Genomic DNA, 19,533 nt, shown 5'->3' on the forward strand with positions numbered 1-19,533 from the left:
TAATTTAATCTAAAGGTGTTTCAGTGAGAATCAAAGAAAAAAAAAAAAAAAGTTGCACAATGTTGGTACTGTCCCTGTAATTCCTTAAGATGAATGGGTGGGAGTTTCTCCTGAATGCCTTGTGAGGCAGAGGCACTTGAGAGCCGAGAGATAGCAGCGCATGGCATGGCGACACACCGGTGTATCTGTAACAGTTTCCCCTTTAGGGCCGGATCACAGTCCAGTGCTGGTGCAGGACCAGGATCCACAGTCAAAGAACTCCAAGCGGTTATAATGACGAGGTGTGGTAAAGCAGGAGACGAGTCCATCACTTGGTTATAATGGGTTAGATCCAATCACTTAATGTTGTTCAGCAGGCACCCCTTTATTCCAAATTGCATCTTTATTGGCTCTAATCAAACCAATCACTCGTTTCTTTCATCACAGGAAAAAAAAAACCCTGAACATTCAAGGATGGAAAGCAAATCCCAACACTTTCCATTTTAATTCACATTATCAGATTTTTTTTTTTTTTTTAAATAAGGGTATTATACTTCAATGTGTCTCCAAACTTACTAGGATACAAAAATAATAATAATGTGGAAGAGCTACATTTGATGCAGCAGTTCCAGCAGCACGGGATCGTTTTTATTTCATTCTGATTGCCATACACATCAATTCACTCAGTTACTTCAATTCTAATACATTGGCATCACAACATTAGAGCCTTTTGCTTGTTCCTAAACAATACAAATGGGAGCAGCAGCATCTGGCATTTAGGGGCATCTGTCTTTTTTCCCCCCTCTCTGCCGCAGGCTTGTTGATCAAGCCCGTATGAGCCAGGCACAACTTTGACACGGAGCCTTCACAAATGGCCACGTTGAAAATGAGGCTGTTGTGTTATGCACCCTATAAGATAGATTCTTCCTTCTTTTTGTGTTGTGAGGAGGGTAGAATATTTCTCTTTGACTGGGTTAAAAAATAAGCTTAAGTTAAGAGTGAAAAAAAAACAAACAAACAAGATTGCTTCTTTTTAAATATTCTACCCATAAGGCCTTAACTCATGTTGGTCTTGTGGGTGACTGGATAGATACATGTTTTGCTTGTCAGTCACAAATCAGGAGAAAAACTAAATGACTCTGAACCGCACTCTCAATAGTGAACACTAACTTCAGTAAGGTAAAAGTTTAATCAGAAAAATAATAATTAAACATCAGGTCATAATTCAAACTCCTCTATCGTTAAGCTGTACATGTTTCAGTTTTTTCCCCTCTCATACTCCAGCTCCTGGAGCGAGCGCGTCTTGTTCCTATCCACCAAGTTCACAAAAGAATGCTTATTAAGGTCAGGACGACTTCAGTGGAGAAAAGAAAAGCTTCATGATCTGAGCAGAGCAGACGGCTGACATCCTTGTCCTCCAAATCCCCCGCCCTGGGGGCTGGAGGAGCTGTGATTGGCTCTTGTCTCTGACTCCTCTTCCTCTCATGTAGAGCCCTCCCACTAGGCTCTGGGGAGAGGATTTGATTGGCTGATGGAGACCACGGGGGCGTGCTCTCAGTGTCAGGACTGTATGGTTCCCTTGAGGTACCACATCCCTGTGCGGCTGCAGCAGCACTCCTGCAGGAGCACAAACACGAGTTAGTGTCATGGTTGATGCTTGCAGTAAAATGAACTGTGCAGACGGTCAAGCCCGTAGCTCCCTGTGCACTGCTTTACGGTGCCTGCCTGCTGTAGCCCTTTTACTAGACGCCTGTGCAGACCGATTCTCACCTGGATTCATTTTTAGCTTTCATTTATACACATTTCCTCTGAAATTAACCCATAACATTTTGTAATTATAACCAAAGTGCTGCGGCTGATGAGCTGCACCCCTTAGACCTGTTAATTTTAGGTCTGTGTCTGTCTATTCATATTCATTCTAAAACTCAAAAACAGTTTTAAAATAAAAACAAATACAGGTTAGAGCTTAAAGGCAGTCTCACCAGCCTGATATTACAGCAGGAACTTTCTGAATTCCCTTAATGACTAATGTTCTTCACAGCTGACCCCTGACCCTTTAGAAAATTAGTTTAACTACTGTAATGCTGCCTTTGAGCAGCCTTTCCCTCCTTGTTGCAGGGGTTTTATTTTAATGATGATGATGAGGGATGGACTGATATCAGCTTTAAAAAGCAGTGATGTGTTGATACAACATCATTTTTACCATCGATAATTGGCTGATTGGGATTAGTGTGCCCTTGTGTTCTGGGAGCGTGTCACAATAAACAATAAAATGAATATGATGTGTTGCTTAAAACAATTACAACCCCAAAATGGCAGGTTGGTGATGCTATGGATTTGCCTGACCACTGTCAAAGATGCTGTCTGTGAACATTACATTATTTATCAATCTTTTTAAAATCTGCCGTGAACATTCAAAACCCCAACAGGAAGAACCCTATTGGCTTAAATGTAGCACCACAAGGTCAAATTTTCTATTTGAGAACCCAAAAGCAGTAGTTTGAACAGTCTTTATTCAAATATTTTCCTATATGTTGTGTAGGGACACGAGGAGTCACTGAGGATTTGCATCATTTCAGGGACGTACCCTGTTGTTCACAGTTTAAAGACGGGCTCGTCTGAAAAGCTTAACATGTGCTTACAAAAACACAAGCTGGTATCATGGTATTATGGATGAAAAGGTATTAGATATCAGCATGAGCATCAAAAAAAGATAAAAGAAATGCTACTATAGTGACGTAGCAAACCCCAACAGTATTATGTTGAATAGTAGTCAATACACTGATGGGTGAGCCACATCAGTGGGTGTCTATGCTGATGCACAGCCTCTGCTGCAACCAACAAAACCAAACATAGCTGGCTCCAGTGCTGGAATGATTCACTCGCTTGGAAATCAATCATCATGTACCATTACACATAGCAGTATCGCTAAATACATTTTAAATCAGGGTTTCCGCTACATGCAATTCATCGTGGCACACCGCCACGGCAAAATAAAAGCCGCCACACCTTCGGAATGATTTTTTTTTTTCTTCCAGATGTTAAAACAATTTAAAAAGGATATATATACATACACTACTCACAAAAAGTTAGGGATATTCGGCTTTCGGGTGAAATTTCAGGATGAACCTAAAATGCATTATAACCTTTCCAGGTGAACTTAATGTGACCTTCTGTAAACTTTTGAATGCACATGTCCAACTGTTCAGTGTTTCAGTACTTTTTGCACAAGTTGCTGTTCTCTAACAAGGAGTTTAACGGCAAAATTCACATCAGGTGTTTGATGCTCCAGCTCATCGAGGTCGTATCATTAGGGAACGGCTGCTGGAGACTGGGGTACCTCAGATGGAGTGGCCTGCACTTTCTCAGACCTGAATCCCATAGAAAACCTATGGGATCAGCTGAGTCGCCGTGTAGAGGCTCGGAGCTCTGTACCCCAGAACCTCAATGTCCTGAGGGCCGCCCTTCAAGAAGAGTGGGATGCCATGCCTCAGCAGACAATAAGTGGACTTGTGAACAGCATGAGACGTCGTTGTCAAGCTGTAATTGATGCTCAAGGGCACATGACAAGTTACTGACACTGACATTTTTTGTTGTGGTATATCCACCACTGTTGTTGGCTTTTGTTTCAAGAAATTGTTTGAGATGAGGAAATCACCAGTGTATGCTTCTACTTAAATGCCCTACTTTCATGATATAATATCACTGTAGCGTGAACATTTTACATTTTCCATAAATTTCACCCAAAAGCCAAATATCCCTAACTTTTTGTGAGTAGTGTATATATAGGCTATCTAGCCTTTTTTTGCGCAAATATATTTATTATAATCAGTTTGAAATGATAATTTAAATATCATGAAATGGTACATAACACTGCAATTAACTTTATTTTGAAAAATGAACACCGGAGGAAGAGGAAAGGGCAAGAGAAAGGTACCTAGGCAAGATTAAATTTAATCCAGTTTTTTGTTCAAGCCTGTGAAAACGACCCTAATGTTATCGTTAATGTTAACACTGTAGGGACTAGAATTTCCGCGATCACGAAAAAACATTACAACAACTTCACCGGCATCGTATAAGTCCAAAAGGCAGAGAAACTTTCCAGGCTACAGCTGCGCACTGACATAGATTGTGGAACAAACCGAAGAGGTGCCACTCGGCTCGCCACTCACTGGATAACAGCAGCACACTGGCTTAGCTTGTCTATTCAGAGAAGAGGTATCACTTTGGCTTATTTTTCAATCTTTCTTCAACAGGCATACTACTGCTCATTCATTGGTAGCTGAATTGTTAGGTCTGTTTGATAAGTAATTTACATTAAAAAAATAATAATAATAATAATAATTTAATATATTTTTAAAAGGGGGGGGTTCAACGACACTGAAGCCCTCCCCCACAGTTTCAAAAAATCCTAGAGGAAACCCTGTAAATGATTACATATTAGACTGGAATAAAAGCAGCAGCCCCTCTCACCCTGAGCAGCCGGTCGATGTCTGCCTTGGAGACATCGTCCCCAAACTCCTGGACCAGTCTGGTTTGCACCATGTTCCTCTTAACCCGGTAGTTCTTAGTGAACAGCTCAAACAACAGCCGACGGTGCTGAAAAACACACACAAAGGATACATTTAAATAAACAAGCAACACAGGAGAAAGATTACAACATTCACTTGTACTGTGTGAAATCTGGAGAAATCTTTTGGTTGAGGCGCTGGGCGGAGGGAAGTGTTTTAAAGACCCAGATAACAGAGACATAATGAAGACTCAAACGTTCAAAAGTTGTTTTTCACTTCACAGTAGGCCCGGCTCTTGCGGTGTTTACCTTGTCAAACGTGTCTCCGGTCTCCCACACACCAAACACTTTCTGTTCGTCAGGCGCTGCTGTGCTCTGAGCAGGAAACTGAAAGGAGAGCAGAACAACAGTGAGGCACCCTCAGGTTAGACAGGGAGGCTTCTGAACATGAAAGTTGCCACTTCAAAACTCTAGACCTAAAAAAAAACAAAAAAAAAAACAACTCAGTACTGTTCCCCCCTGCCTCAACGTACACCGTGCACTCGCTTTTGAGCAAGGCACTTATGTGTAAAGCTGCTCAGTGGACAAAAGCAGAAAATTGTAGTTCTGATGGCATCTACACGACATGACAGTAACAGCATGGAGGCTTAACAAACCATAACCATAAAGACAAAATAAGTATCAACTGTGGACGGGGCTTTGTGATACATCTAATTCTCCATTCATATTATAGTGAACAAATTATAGCAACTTGTACGTCAAGCTGCTCTCCGCTCTACTTAAACAACTATAAATAGTCCCATTCCTCTCAGACACCAGTGTTGTGTATTCTGTCTGATCTCCTGCCCACACGCCAAGTCAAAAACAAAAACAGGCCAAACACTGCTGTGATGACCATAAGGACCAAAGCCGTGTGTTCCAACCCAGATTAGCTCTTCAGACACAACCCAGTGACTCAAAACTGATCTATGGACAGTGAAACACTTCCTCCATTACGTTTAAGGTTGAGTTGAGGGCGAGTCACCTGATTCCAGGTCTGTCTGACTCTTCAAACCTCCTCCAGGATTAACGTCTTACTGAGCGGTAATGGGCTTTGCTTTTGGGCCAATAATCTGTTGCATAACAAAGCTGGCGTCAGGCCGTGCCCTCCCCCCACGTCTTCTAAAATCCTCTAACCTCCAGGGCGCAGATGGGATGAGACCTAAGCCAGACCAGGGCCAGTCCCGAAACACAGCAAGAGCCCTACTCACTTGATAAAACAAGAGGGTGTGGCACAGACGGCACCGCAATCAGCCCCATACGCAAACAAACACCACAATGAACAGTTCCGGGCTCAAGAAAAACACACCTGAACAACCAAGGTGCAGGGAGATGAAGCACAAACAGCAGATCTTACAGTGACATTCACTCACTGCATCAATCATAAATCCTGCCCATTTAACAGCATTGACCTGCACAAAGACACACAGTGAAATGCTCCGGCTTCAGCCTGAATTAATATGAAATACTTTACCAAACATGCAAACAAACCAACCAATACAATGCCTAACATAAAAGAAAGCTCTAAACTTCATTTTTTTGGTGGTAATGTTTTCTTTTATATAAATTATGTGTACGTCATTATTATGTTGTCTGACTTTTCCCCCCACATTTCAGAAAAAGTCTCACATTATCGCATTATTATTACAGTATTAGAGGGCCCCTGAACAGAAAAAAAAGAAAAAAGAACCATGTTGTAAATCCGTAGTCTGTATAGAAATGTGCTAGCTGTTTATATGCTGTGCTCTCGGAGTCATAATCCATGCCCTTGAATTACGAATCCATGCCCATGGATTTGTAAACTGCGTCCTCGATGTCTGAGGGCACCGTTTCGAAGGTGCGGTTTACAAACCCATAGTGCACGGCTTTGTAATTTGAGGGCACGGGTTGTGAATCCGATTTCTAAAGCGAGAGTGCAGATTTACACACGATGACTCTTTTTTCCCTGCTGACCACTGGGGGGCCCTGCACACACGTTTATCTAATGGATGTAAGAGTTTGGCTACAAGTGTGGATCAATTCATTGACTTGACCTGTGTTTCACAATTGAATTAAATTGTTTCAAAAAAGAAAAATCGTGCTAAAATCGAATCGCCGCCTAGTGAATAAACTGACTCTCTATTAAGGCAAATATTCACACCTCCAGCAGCCACACAGCCCAAGTCTACGTGCTCCACATACTACAGAACAAAAACATAATGGCATCAGGTTCCTCCTGGAGAGGGGAACTTGAGAAGCCCAGTCCTGCGTTGCTTCAGTGCACCTGCTCTTGTCCTCGAGGAACAAAGCCATCACAATCAAAATGACCGTTAATGCCGTTGCTCTGTTAGGGAAAGCTGATAGCTGTGTGTACGCAGCCAAGCACGCTATACAGAGATAACCACCTCATTCAGCGCCCACAGGCAGGCTCAGGCAGACGGGGGCCAACTCTTAATCAAGACAAAGGAGTCTGTAATCTGTGTGTATCGAAACCCCTCCAACAGGTGAAACAGAGGATTAACTCTTCCGGCTTGTTGTGCCTTTCAGTGTGTTCCTGTAGTAAGTGAAGGTGGATACTAAGATTACTGTATGGATCTGAGGAACACGTATGAAATCCTTCCAGCAGGCCGGCATCATATAAGGAAAAACTGTCTGATCTCAGTAGTTATTTAAATTATGCGTATGATGACCAAAAATGAAGATATAAGCCCTATGTTTGGAACTGTATTGTTTGGAATTGTATTGTGGCTTTATGGACATCTGACCAGCAGGTCGGCGACATTCTTTTCAATTGATTGTTGGAAAATGGTTAAAAGTCCCTAGTACTGCAGGGGTGATCTGTGCAAAATCTTCCCTGGAAGTTATGCATTGTCTTTACACCCCCCCCCCCCCCCCCCCCCCCCCCCCGAAAGAGATAAAGTTTCTGCATTGAGGACAATGTAGAATCCAATTCAGGGGAAAAGAAACACTACATTTCACTCGATATCGACTGGCATGACCAACAACTGCACCAGAAAGCTCCACTGGTTCTGGCTCTCACTGCGTCCTTGGTTTGCCCAATCGGCTCAGCTGATTCTGACACCCTTCTCACTTCCTTCTCCTGTTCAGCCTCCAACAACAGAAGCTCCTCATCAGTGAATTCAGGCTCATTTCAAATAATATTCCAGCTCCGGATCCGTGTCTAATGAAAAGTGCTTCCACGTCATCGCCTTCAAAATGAGACTTGATGAAAAGCTGGTGCACTAACAGGTGTACGCTGAGCAGACCGGCTCAGCTGGGTGAACAAACACACAGAAGAACAGAACCGTCTGTACATGTGCACATGATGCCATAACAGAATCCCAAACATGGGGGCTATTTACGTCTTTACATCTTCGTTTTTGATCATCGTACGTAGGCAAAATGTGTCATTTAAAAGACTACTAAAAATAAAACTAGAGTGTTCGTTAAAAATTTCACAAAGTCACCGTGTTAGCATGGAGCCCATAGCTTTCTGCACACTGGACACACAGATGAGTTTGTTTCATTCTACTTGTCTGACTGTGGACATGATATGATGATATCTGCCAAGGGACTGCGGATGAAAACTAGCCAATCGAGCCAATTCCGGTGCATTTACATTTTAATTCAATATTGACATGACCATGAATGTACACTGTCCCTTTTAAATAAATAAATAGTGTGAATGCACGGCATGTATACATATACTTATTTTTCTTATTCACTTTCTTATTCACAGGCCATGTTTCGTGATGTGTTTATCATTTTTCCTTCATATCATGATGACAGTGACAATACGGTCTGCACGACTTTCTAGTATAAATGAGTACCACAGTGGTGGCACTGAATTATCTTGCAACAGGTAGTCAGACGTTATCATCTTTTTTAAAAATCATGTCTTAAAAACTATTTATGTATGAAGGCCTTTTTTTTAAGTTGTTTTGTTTAACATTTTCACTCTTATTTCTGTTTTACATTTTAATGCCTAGGAGTGTTTTAAAATTTGTTCATGGTTGATTTATTTTTAAATGAAAACTTTAACGTGCCTTGTTCTTGCCTTATGTGTTTGACTTTTTTACTTTTACTTCCTCTTGTTGTGAAAACCACTTTGTACTGCATCTTATGTATGAACGGTGCTATTTAATCAAGTTTATTATTATTTTTATTATCATATTCTTATTCCTATCTGCTGTCGTAATCATGTTTTTGCTTTTATTGTTTTTGTTTTGTGAAGCACTCTATTGTTTTGAAAGTGCTATTTATAAAGTTTATCATTATCATTGTCCCAGATGTAACATTAAACTTTAACTCGACTACCATCCTCTATTTTTTAGGAATGAAATCAGATTATACAAAAGCTGACAGTCGTGCTGAGAAAGAAGGCAAACCAGTGTAATCCAGTTGCACATCCAAACCCCTGGGAAATCCTTAATTTTGGCAGTAAAGATGCCCTCTGTCAATACTCACAGGCACCAGTATCTGTTTGCATTGGCTGAGCAGTATGGTGTCCTGGAGCAGACGGTCAGAGATGGAGCTGAAGAGGCTGTGTCCGGCCGGCAGCGAGGCCAAGTGGAGGTTGAACAGCCTCTTCAGCTCACTCAGCGTCAGCACGAAATGCTTCCTGAAAGTCTTTGACACAAAGTCCCGCAGCTCTGGGGAAGGGGAGGTGGCGGGGCTCCCTCCGTTCCCATTGGTGTGATCGGAGATGGGGGATATGGAGATGGGGTAACCGTTGATGGAACCGTTAGGGATGGAGGAGGAGGAATGAGGGGAAGTTGTGTCCATCGGTTCGTCCTCTCTGTTGATGACGAGCTCCTGTTTGATGTGGGCGCTGGGTTTGGCACCCTGTCTTTTGGCATTCAGGTCCTGCTGTAGGGAAGACTGGTTTTCCCGCACACGATCTTGGGCTGCCTTCAGACGTTGCTCCCCGCTGATATGGACGGGCTCTGGAGAACAAGAATCAGATATTCAAATAAGAGCCAGATGAAGCAACACTACTGCCCTGGAGAAAAATTTGCAATCTAATAACAGCTGTAACACAGCTATGCCCCGATCAGGGACGTCCCAGGCTCATATCAAAGATCACTATCAGGGCGCAGGCTGGGCATATTAAAAACTGGGATCATCCCATCAAATTTCAATCAATATTTGCCTCTTCCCATTTACATCAACTGTCACAAACTGCATGCATTTACTGTATGTCAGATGTACATTCATGTCACTTTGCAATGCAAGTATTTCCACAGAGGCTTGTATAAACATTAAAACATTTAAAACAGCATATTTAAGGTTATAACAGTGTTCACTGAAGACCATGACTATTTTTCCCCCTGGGTTGGTTTTATTCACTTTGCTGTATTCACAGTGTGTGAGAGAAAGAGCTCAGACTGGGATTTGATGTGAGCAGATCGGGATAAGGGGGCAAAATGGTAGATCAGGGTCTCCCTAGCCTCGATACGTACCCGGCTGCGGAGCGTTCTTTGGCATAAAGTCCTCTTTAGAGAAGTTGAAGACTTTCTCCAACCTTCAGGAGAAAAGATAACAGGAAATTAATCCTAATACACAGGTCATAACCTGCTCAGAATAATGCCCAACGGCACTTCTATGAATAAGAAGCACACCCTGATGAACGGTGGAACTTCTTAAATCTAAAAGACAAATGACCTTTTTAAAAAATAATGAGTCTTCCTGTTATTCCGAGGGTAACCTACTTGCTCTGGATGCCAAGCCACAGCATGTGCTGCCTGTGGGCCACATCTGGGTGTTTCTTAATGAAGTCTCCATCGCTAGGCAACAGGAACTCCCAGCCCCGGTTGACGCGAGGCACCGCCATGTGCTCCAGGAACTCCTTCACATCCTCCGGAGGAAGCTGACAGAGATGTTACAGAAGAGCTTGTTTATATTTACCTGAGAGAGCAAGGCAGCTGCAGCCTGATAGTTACAGACACGAGTCGGAGCAAAGCACTTAAACAACTGCAGCACCAATGAAGCAGCATCAGGCCGAGAGTACAAGACTGTGTTGGCACCCAACAGCTGCCAGGCGAGAGGCTGAGTGTGTTCAAGACCAACTCCCACAGAGGAGCTCCACCTGGCTGCTGCACATACTAATTTATTCATTACTCAACTGATGCCATTTGTGACATAGATTTGGTGCCAAATTTAACCGTTTTCATTAACTTAAGACTCCATAAAAACACAAAAAAGTCCCTCTAAAATATCACATTAGAACACCTAGACTTTGAGGAGCACCATAGAAAAATTTCTGCTGTGATCTGATGACAAAAACTTTTGACATTTAGTGATTTCTGTAAGAACTGCATTTTTCAGAGACAGAATGGTGTGCATTCCGTTCTGCAAATTGCTCAGAAACTCGCGTTTATTGTCAATATAGCTAGGAAACCCAGAAATCCTCTGAATGCCCTAGGTCTCCTCTTTGTGGTTATAAAGTTTCATGAGGCTGTGATTATCCTAGAGGTCACTATAGGTCATTTTATACAGTGATGTCAACTTTCATGGTCTGACTACAATGAAATGGTTTCTATGGGGGCTAACAACATCACACAGGAATCAAATGTGGCTCATTGAATCCACAAGAGTCTCAGCTTTCCAGTCAAAGCCAACTGATGCAGCTCCAAGACTGTTTAGGCCCCAGTCTGCACACACACACCATTTTACAACAGGCCACAAGAACACATGTGGACTGCAGGCTTTGTGGCCCAAACCGCAAGGGATTAGCAGAAGGTGGGCGTGTCTGCAAAGGGGAGAGCCGTGACTGCCCAGAGAACCCGTTTTCATTCACACATCTGGAGGTCAGAGGTCAGGGGACCCTGCTGGAAACCCTCTACAGCCTCTGAAAGACAGTATGTCAGCCGTTAAGGGGTTAAAGAGGAGATCCTTACCTTGATGACGGCTGAAATCTCCTTCCTCATCACGGAGCGCTCTTGAGTGAACCTCCACATCTAAAAGAGGATAAGTAACTACAACTTAAGATACATGTAGACCACACACAAAAACATGCTGACTAACTGTGAATCCTGAGAGAGAAACTTTTTTTTTTTTTTCAAAGTGACGACATCTCACCACAAAGTCTCTGCCTCGACACAGCACTTCAGCGGGGACGCCACTGTGGGGACTGCAGCTGTTTTTAGGATACAGAACATCGCTGGGGAAAAGAAAAAAATAGCAGATTACTGAGCTAGTGGGCCAGTCTGTTTGATGGGATGAAATATTTAAACAGTAAGTGATGCAAGCCTTGCATATCTTTCTAATTGTAATATTCTTTTGTGGGTTGTATCATGTGTGTGTTCAACACGCTCATTTTCAACAATTGTGTTAAAGTGTGTCAAATGGGCTGTGACACTTTGAATAAATTTTGCCTGGAAGCAATTCAAACTGCTGGGGAGATTTGCATTCTGCAGGAGATAAATCCTCCCTCACCTCTTGACAACCCAGTTCCCCTGAACCAGCAGCGCCACCTGTTGGATGCAGCGCAGCACTGCAGTGGAGTCGGTGCCAGACGCCAGCAGACCCATGAGGTTCGCAAATGGCATCACCTTGACTGGAGAGGAGAAAGAGAGAAAAGATGAGAATAAATAAACATAAACTGTACATTAGTTATACGGTAAAAATGTGTACAGCCCTTTTACTTTCCTCTCACTTTATTGCTTATTATTGCGTTTTTATTTTTTAAGTTATGGGCTCAGATTAGTCATTTTACTTATTTGGCAATATTTACATTTGGCTTATTCTTATCTTTTCGCGTTATTGTTACAGTGTGATTTTAATTATTGTTTGTTTTTATTGGTGCTGTTTTTGCTTGGACTCCAGGAAGATTAGCAGCCACTTTCTGGAAGCAAATGGGGAGACAAATAAAGAACAAAGATTATTTTTAACAGGGTGCTTCACACTGCTCTTTCCCACATTTCCTCAGTGTCATTCAGCGAAAAAAAAAAAAAAAAAGTATTGCTAACAGCTAACAGCATGCAAGGTCTTCTTCATCTGGTATCGTGTCACACCTCTGCTGATGCTTTTTCAGTCTGTGACCATCTTAGTTTAGATCGCTGACCTACCGTTCTTCATCAGGGTCTTGACTTGGTCTCCCAGCGGCAGGGTGCGCAGCTGAGCCATGGAGAGCACGTTACTGGGACCAACAGGCTTCACGCTGACATGAGGAGAAAATAATTAGAGAGGGGAGTGAAGTTAACCTCACCTCAATGAAGAAGTTAGCTTGTTTTAGAAGAGTTAAGGAATACTTACACTTTTTCTTCTGCTAGAGGAGGCATCAGCATGGCCAGGTACTCCCTGAGGAAACAGGATAACAATTTAAAGAGCCAAGTATGGAGGCAAGCATCAGTGGACCAAAATAAAAATCATGTTTCTGTGGTTCTCAGTTAACCTAACTGCACATGAGGAGAACCACGATTTATGTTTTCCCTCACCACCGGTCTTGTATGTTAAGTTTTGTTTGTTTGTTTTGGGCAAAACACAAGCTTACAGTGACCACATTTAACACAGCTTTGGATTAATAACGCTAGGCTAATTACTGACTTTTCTATGAGCCAGATCCCAAGATTTTCTCTGCCATGTTGAACAACCTTCACTGTACATTTGTTTTGCAGCCAATCAACAATGACGCCCTGCCAGCGCAACAAGAATTCAGGTAGACACCTGAGAGCCCGTTGTTCACAGATCTTTCGTTTTGGTGCACCAGGAGCCACAGAATCAGCTATTACTTTGTTTGTAATTACTGTACATATTCAATATCAAATTAATTTCATAAAAAATTACTGGCCTCATATTCTGATTCCATGAGACAATATTATAAAATATTATAAAAGCCTCTGCTTAAGTCTATGTATTTTAAAGTGATGAGATGCATCCAAAATGTGATCGGTTTGTACTCACTTTGGAGTTTTGACCAGCTCTGAGTTCTCGGTGGTGTCCATCGCCTGGCAGTAGAGGTACTGCCTTTCGTGCTCCGAGCGCCCATCCTGAACACAAATAATGACACAATGATAAACCTGATGCAACAAACCATTTATGACAAGCCGTCCTGTCAATAATAAAGTGAACAGCCCACATCATGAGCAACAATATTGAATACAATATTTATGATGAATAAAGAGTGGAAAAAGAGCCCGTCTGCACACATCTGCCCTCAAACGTGTGTAAATTTAGTAACACCTGCACAAAGCTGACATTTCGTGTGTGCTAATCTGATGAAAAGCTGTGAATAAATTTTCACTCGTGGGAGAGAGATAATCACCGTGTGGACTGTTACTAGAGGAGGTCAGGTAAGGCCGTTTCTACCAGTTACTCAATGATTTCAATCCCATGCAAATCAACATTATGTGTGATTGATACAGATATAAATTACAAATTCTTTGCACAGGCAACACATTCTGACACACGGGAATGATATGCCCCATTAGTAACACAGTGGGAATAAAATACATACAGTATACACTATTCAGATCAAAAACTATCATTAATTTGTAATTTAAATGTGACATATTTCAGGTTTAGCTGACAAGAGTACAATAGGTCAGAATAATTCAACAAAAATCAATGGTAAGCTTATTATACTCACACTGGAAAATTAAAAGTTCTGTAATTGAATTTTATAAAAGTTTATCTGTACCCAGTATCAGCTGATATTCAAGATTTAGTACAGCTGGTGGAAGGTGTACCAAAAGCAGAAAACCTGCTATAAGAACATCCCAGATGGTGAGAGCGCCCCCCACCTTGACACCGTGGTAGTGCAGGTGACTCCAGGGCTCCTCTGCCTGCTTCTTCTGGAGGAACTCATAGGACTGGATCCTCCTCTGCCGGGCCTGCTCCGACTCCGGACGAGCAAACCTCACCTGGGGCAAACAGAAATAAATTGGATGAAATAAATAAATAAATAGAGGAAGGGCTTTATTAAGGCCTTGTTCCAACTGAAGATGAATCAGATTTGTATCTCAGATCATATCTTTAAGACACACTGTCCTTGCTGTTATTTGCAAGTAATCAGATTGGATTAGTGTGTCCAGACATCACCAACCTACCGGGTTGCTATGGTAACAACTTAGGCACCAGTTACTACATACACTGATGACGTGGTTTTCTAACATGGACGCATGAGAAATGAACAGAGGCCTCCCTCCAAAGTGCCAGTAGACACTTCATTTCAGTGTCTGTTGTTCTGTGTGTTGTCCTCCATGCCGTTCTGCTAGCAGCAGCCTGTTTTATATGATTCTATCAGCCGCTGCTCTAATGCACTTCTGTCACTCTAGTTGACGTCATTATTGTGTGTCGCATTGCGAGTGACGCAAAATACACTTTGAAATCCTATTTGAGCATCCGGACGGAGACACATCTGTGGAAATCCCATGCAAAACACATTTCAAACCACCTCCACCTCACATTTTGTGTGTTTTTGGCTGGCCAGACCTTCTAAAATCAATCTGGGTGTGACAAAAAACGGATTTGGGCTGGTGGTCACCGCGTGCGACCGAGTGATCAGGTGAGGATAAAATCTCACCGTGATGGCCTTGGCCTCATCCTCAGCTTCATCCTGAGAGGAGTCTCCACCTGAAGAAATAACACAGCAGAGATAAGACAGACAGCTTTGACAAACTGAATCAAATTCAACATCATCATTTCTAAAATACATAATAAATGCACACCAGGGCTGGCATAACATTTCATTTAAATATTAACCTACACACAAAAATGTTGTATTTACACTCTTATTTATCTATTAGACTCCACTATTATTACTATTATTAGTAGTAGTAGTAGTAGCAGTATTGGTAGCAGTAGTAGTAGTATTAGCACATGACATGACCGCTTCTTGTGTTTACTGCCTCAGCTGCTGTGGTCAAAGTTCTTCTGTTACGAGTGCAACGTGCTTTTTTTTTTTATAACTGATGCTGTAATACAAGATAATCTCTCATTTTGTTTGCATGCTGGAACAAGAACAACAAAACACACCTTCATTGGCCGCCTCCCTCTCTCTGGTTTTGCTGTCAGCTTTGTCCAGGTAGGTGAAGCTGGGTCTCATCTGGAGGATTCCCTGCAGAGGCGTGACATGAAGCTCTCCTGTTGACACCATTAACAACACAATCAGACACCAAACCTAAAACGTTGGACAGGTGATAGTGTATCAGTGGTAAGAAATTCCAAATTGATTCATGCAGACAGAAAAAAAACCGGGGCGAAAAATAATGACTTTGCTTTTATGTTAGAACATCATATCAGTTCAATTTGCACACATTTGACCCTTTGATTGAAAAAGAAAAAAGGTGAGAAGTAACTGAACCCCAAACAAAAACCTCATCCTAATGGTGAAAAGCAACGTGGCTGCTTTTAAAAAGGAATGCTCCAGACAGCTTCAGAGTTGCCGTTTATTCACTTTGAAGAAGCTAGGCTAATGACTCCCACAGACTTCAAGTCTTTATGCTAAGCTAACATGAGATGCTACCCATTACAAGTGAACCACTGCACGCACGGAGGTGAAAATGGTATCAAAACATCTTGTCACAGTCTGAGTAAGTCAGAAAAAGGGGAGTTTGCCCACAAAGCTGGAGTATTAATTTAATGCGAGCAGGCAGGATACAGGTAACACTGGTTTCACAGGTAGCCACCGTAATGAACAGCGACAGTATCTGACAGCAAATGAAAACACGAGTGCCTGGTGCTGGTTATCGGAACAGACCTTTGCGGAAAATAGCAGCTGCATATCTGGAGGTGTTGGTGGTGGCCTGGATGGAGGAGAAGGTCTGTTTGTCCATCATTTTCCTGTGTAAAAACAGTGCGACATGAACACCAATGCATTGTCCATATCACTACAACAATGCTAAAAAAAAAAAAAGCTTGGAAACAGCTCTGTTATTAAGAAACAGAACCATATGGTCACAATCAGCACCATCATCTGGATCGGCCAACAAAGGCTTTAAAATGAAATATCAGTGTTGGCCCAAAATGAAATCTGCCAATATTAAAGTTCAATAAGATGACACTTGAATTATGCTGAACACTCAAGCGAATATATGCATTTTGAAAAGATTTGTATTTTATGTCTGCATCTGCTGGTGGCCCATCACAATAAGAGTGGGCATAATAAAATGTTAATTCCAATGCAGTAGAAACTTTGTCTGCAATTAGGTGGAAAAAATATGTGCATATATAAATATTAGCATCAACAAACAGCCAAAAAGTTAGAAATTATTAGCATATTGGAAAAAAACATTATTGTGCATCCCTACTTAAATGATACTCCTTTTCTAAGGCTAAACACCTGCTGACTAATACTGACTTTCATTTCCTTGCTTGCTGGCAAAGTCATGCCACAATTTCACCTGGATGTGACATCACCAGTCAGCAGCCAATCATGTGCTTGTGTTGCTATACAGTGTGCCTCACCTACTGCTACTACAACAATCATTCAGTAATAAAAAAAAAAAAAAAAAAGAGAGAGGGAAGAATAGACGTACACGGAGTAAGTGTTACTTTCGTCATAGGTGGTGCCATCCACGTTGAGAGCGATCTGTTCTCCTTTGCTGCGACAGTAGTTGGGACTCATTGTGTTGATGGCCATTTCCAGCTCCACCTGCACGGCGGGTAGGTCGCACATCAAGGCAATTACACACACATTCAAATGAAATACTAAATGATTTGTTTTTTTAGGCGACAAGAAATCTTTTTTTTTACCCTTTGCTGCTTGGGTTTGATCTTAGCAGATAAGTGGTTGACATCATCGTAGGTCATAGTGTTTGGTCGAACAGGGTACTGTGTCGGAAATTGATAAACCTGATTAGCGACACTTCACACATCAGGTTTTGAGGAAACTCAAAATCAGCGTTCTGCAAAGCCAACACAATGCAGTAGAAAAATCTTTACCTGAAAAAGATAGAGCTTGTCTGCAAGGCTTTTGGCTAGATACACGTCAATCTAAAAAAAAAAAAAGGGACAAAACACTGAGGTTAAGTTGTTCTCTGTACACGCAGACTGTGTGAGAAACCAGTGTGTCGTCACATTTTCACCGGACGCTCTGGACATACCTCTTCTATAATGGGGTCGTCGTCATCCCCACTGGCCATATTGCTGGAAGCAGAGTGGGGAGGGAGGTGGGGGGAGAAGAGGTGTTACAGGGGAGTAGCGGCAGTAGATCTCAGAGACCCAACCTAGAAATCAAAGAAACATTAAGTCACGCAGTTACGGCTCGCCTTACAGCACCACAGCCTCATACTGTACCACTGTATGAATTTTAATATTGTTTTTATTACTGAATCGATTTCAAGTTACGGTTTATATCATGTGAAACTAGACGATCTAAGGAATCTGTACAAGCATGTCATTCTAAGTTGAGGGCAAGGGGACTAAATATCGCTCCAGAGTTCATCTAAAATTAGGCAAGGGAACTGGCATTTTCAAGCGGGTCCCCTGACCTCTAGATATCTGAATGAAAATCAGTTCTCTGGGCAGCCATGGGCCTCCCCTAATCCCATGCAGTCCAAATGTGCTCTTTTGGCCTGTTGTAAAATGGTGTATTTGTGCAGACTGGCGCCTAAACAGTCTTGGAGTTGCATCAATTGGCTTTGACTGGAAAGCTGAGACTCTTGTGGATCCAATGAGCCACATTTGATTCATGTGCGGTGATGTTAGCCCCATCAAGTAGCCACTTCAGAGTAGGGAGACCATTTTTTGACGTCAGTGTATAAAATGACCCATTGTGACCTTTTGAACAATTAGAGCCTCATGAAACTTTACACCAATAAACCAGAAGATAATTCAAACAACAAAAACTGCCATAAATCATAATATCAAATTGCAGTACTTGTAGAATCGCAATACATTTCAGAATATTGTGACAGTATCGACACAGGAGATTGACATATTGTCCAAGCCGGATTAAATAATGCAGTTATACAACACAGCCTCACACTTTACCAAGAGCATACACCCAAATTAGTGAAAAGCACAGGGTGTGTCAGACATTTGATGCAGCAGCAACACCGTGAGGCTCATCCTGGTGAACAAAGTCAGGTGTGATTCAGCAGATCAACACCAGATCAATTAGGGCTCATTAGGAAGCCGTCAGGAGAGCCGGTCTCACAGCTTTCAGGGCATCACGAAGCTCCCGAAGAGATCCTTTGAAAACAAAATAAACCCTAAGAGCAATTAAAGCAAATCATGGTCCAACCTTCAGTTATGAAAACCACGAGAATGCAGTGTGTGTTACCTGAGAGTGAATTATCACTGACGGCCAGGTGAAAACTGACATGATGCAAGCACATGCAATCCACATTAGACCAGTTTAGAGTTACACACTGGGTATAACAGGTCGACTGAAGACTACACACTGATCTGCGTCTTCATTAATCAAAACGGGTCATCAGTAATACCTGAGGAAAGAAGCCTTAGTTTGTGGCTAAGTTAGCTACAAACTAGCGAGCTAACACTACCACAGGCCCGCACTGCAATGCGGTCCAAGTTTCACTCCGTCTCCCAGAACAACTCGGACTTCAAAAAGCAGCAAAGCAGAGAGGAAAGTAGCGCAACATTTCCTCTTTGTAACTCTCCTCTCTAACGCCGGGGAGCACAAATCGTAATTAGCAGGCTGGTAGCCGGGCTAGCCGACGTTAGCTGAACGTTAGCTAGCTTAGCTCGCCACACATGTCAGTCAAAAATAACAGAAAGTCATTCAGCAGGCCTCGGGTTTTAACGTGAGCGGCATAACAAAACAGATGTGGCCGAGACTCACCTGCTCCCTTTGCCGTCCGCTCTCAGCTAGCTCATCCGTGTGTCGGCAGCCCAGAAAGCTGCTGCGCCCTACTGCGATAGCAAAGTGTCTGTGAGTGTCAGTGTGTGTGTGTTAACTCGGGCTAACACTCAAGCTGAAGTCCATTGGTGTTTTGTAGCATGTTGACTCCTCTTCAGACACGTGGGGAGGAGCCGATGCCCACAATGCAAAGCGACTCTGCTGGAGTGAGATCATGCTTCGTCGGTCGCCGTTATATGTCCCTGTGATTTCTGCTAAT

The 19,533-nt window shown here is 42.4% G+C and overlaps 1 protein-coding gene across 2 annotated transcripts; it reads right to left on the minus strand.

Moving 5' to 3' along the window:
* Positions 1-512: 512 nt before the first annotated feature.
* polr3e (polymerase (RNA) III (DNA directed) polypeptide E) lies at positions 513-19,472 on the minus strand. 2 transcript variants are annotated; one of them, XM_030078133.1, is made up of 21 exons: positions 19,257-19,469; positions 17,554-17,676; positions 17,393-17,443; positions 17,204-17,281; positions 16,987-17,102; positions 16,209-16,291; positions 15,485-15,592; positions 15,033-15,082; positions 14,251-14,370; positions 13,412-13,497; positions 12,764-12,808; positions 12,577-12,668; positions 11,945-12,065; positions 11,588-11,669; positions 11,407-11,466; positions 10,219-10,376; positions 9,970-10,031; positions 8,975-9,453; positions 4,799-4,876; positions 4,453-4,578; positions 513-1,596 (listed from the first exon to the last, which is right to left on the minus strand). In XM_030078133.1, exons 2-21 carry the CDS (start codon positions 17,590-17,592, stop codon positions 1,540-1,542), a joined length of 2,091 nt encoding a protein of 696 aa, XP_029933993.1. In that variant the 5' UTR covers positions 17,593-17,676; positions 19,257-19,469; the 3' UTR covers positions 513-1,539. The 2 variants fall into 2 exon arrangements, 1 of the variants encoding a protein (XP_029933993.1); XR_003930094.1 differs by lacking the exons at positions 513-1,596; positions 4,453-4,578 and having other exon boundaries at positions 8,975-9,047; positions 9,116-9,453; positions 19,257-19,472.
* Between the last annotated feature and the right edge of the window lie 61 nt (positions 19,473-19,533).

The sequence above is a fragment of the Myripristis murdjan genome, chromosome 19 (genome assembly GCF_902150065.1).
Source record: "Myripristis murdjan chromosome 19, fMyrMur1.1, whole genome shotgun sequence".
NCBI lineage: Eukaryota > Metazoa > Chordata > Actinopteri > Holocentriformes > Holocentridae > Myripristis > Myripristis murdjan.

Bases quoted from the DNA above. Each gene is read 5' to 3' on its own strand.
- polr3e (XM_030078133.1), bottom strand. From the start codon at position 17,592: ATGGCCAGTGGGGATGACGACGACCCCATTATAGAAGAG. The intron at 10,032-10,218 runs GTAGGTTACCCT...TTTCTCCTGAAG, and splicing joins TGGCTTGGCATCCAGAGCAA to GTTGGAGAAAGTCTTCAACT. The intron at 9,454-9,969 runs GTACGTATCGAG...CTTGTTCTCCAG, and splicing joins AAAGAACGCTCCGCAGCCGG to AGCCCGTCCATATCAGCGGG.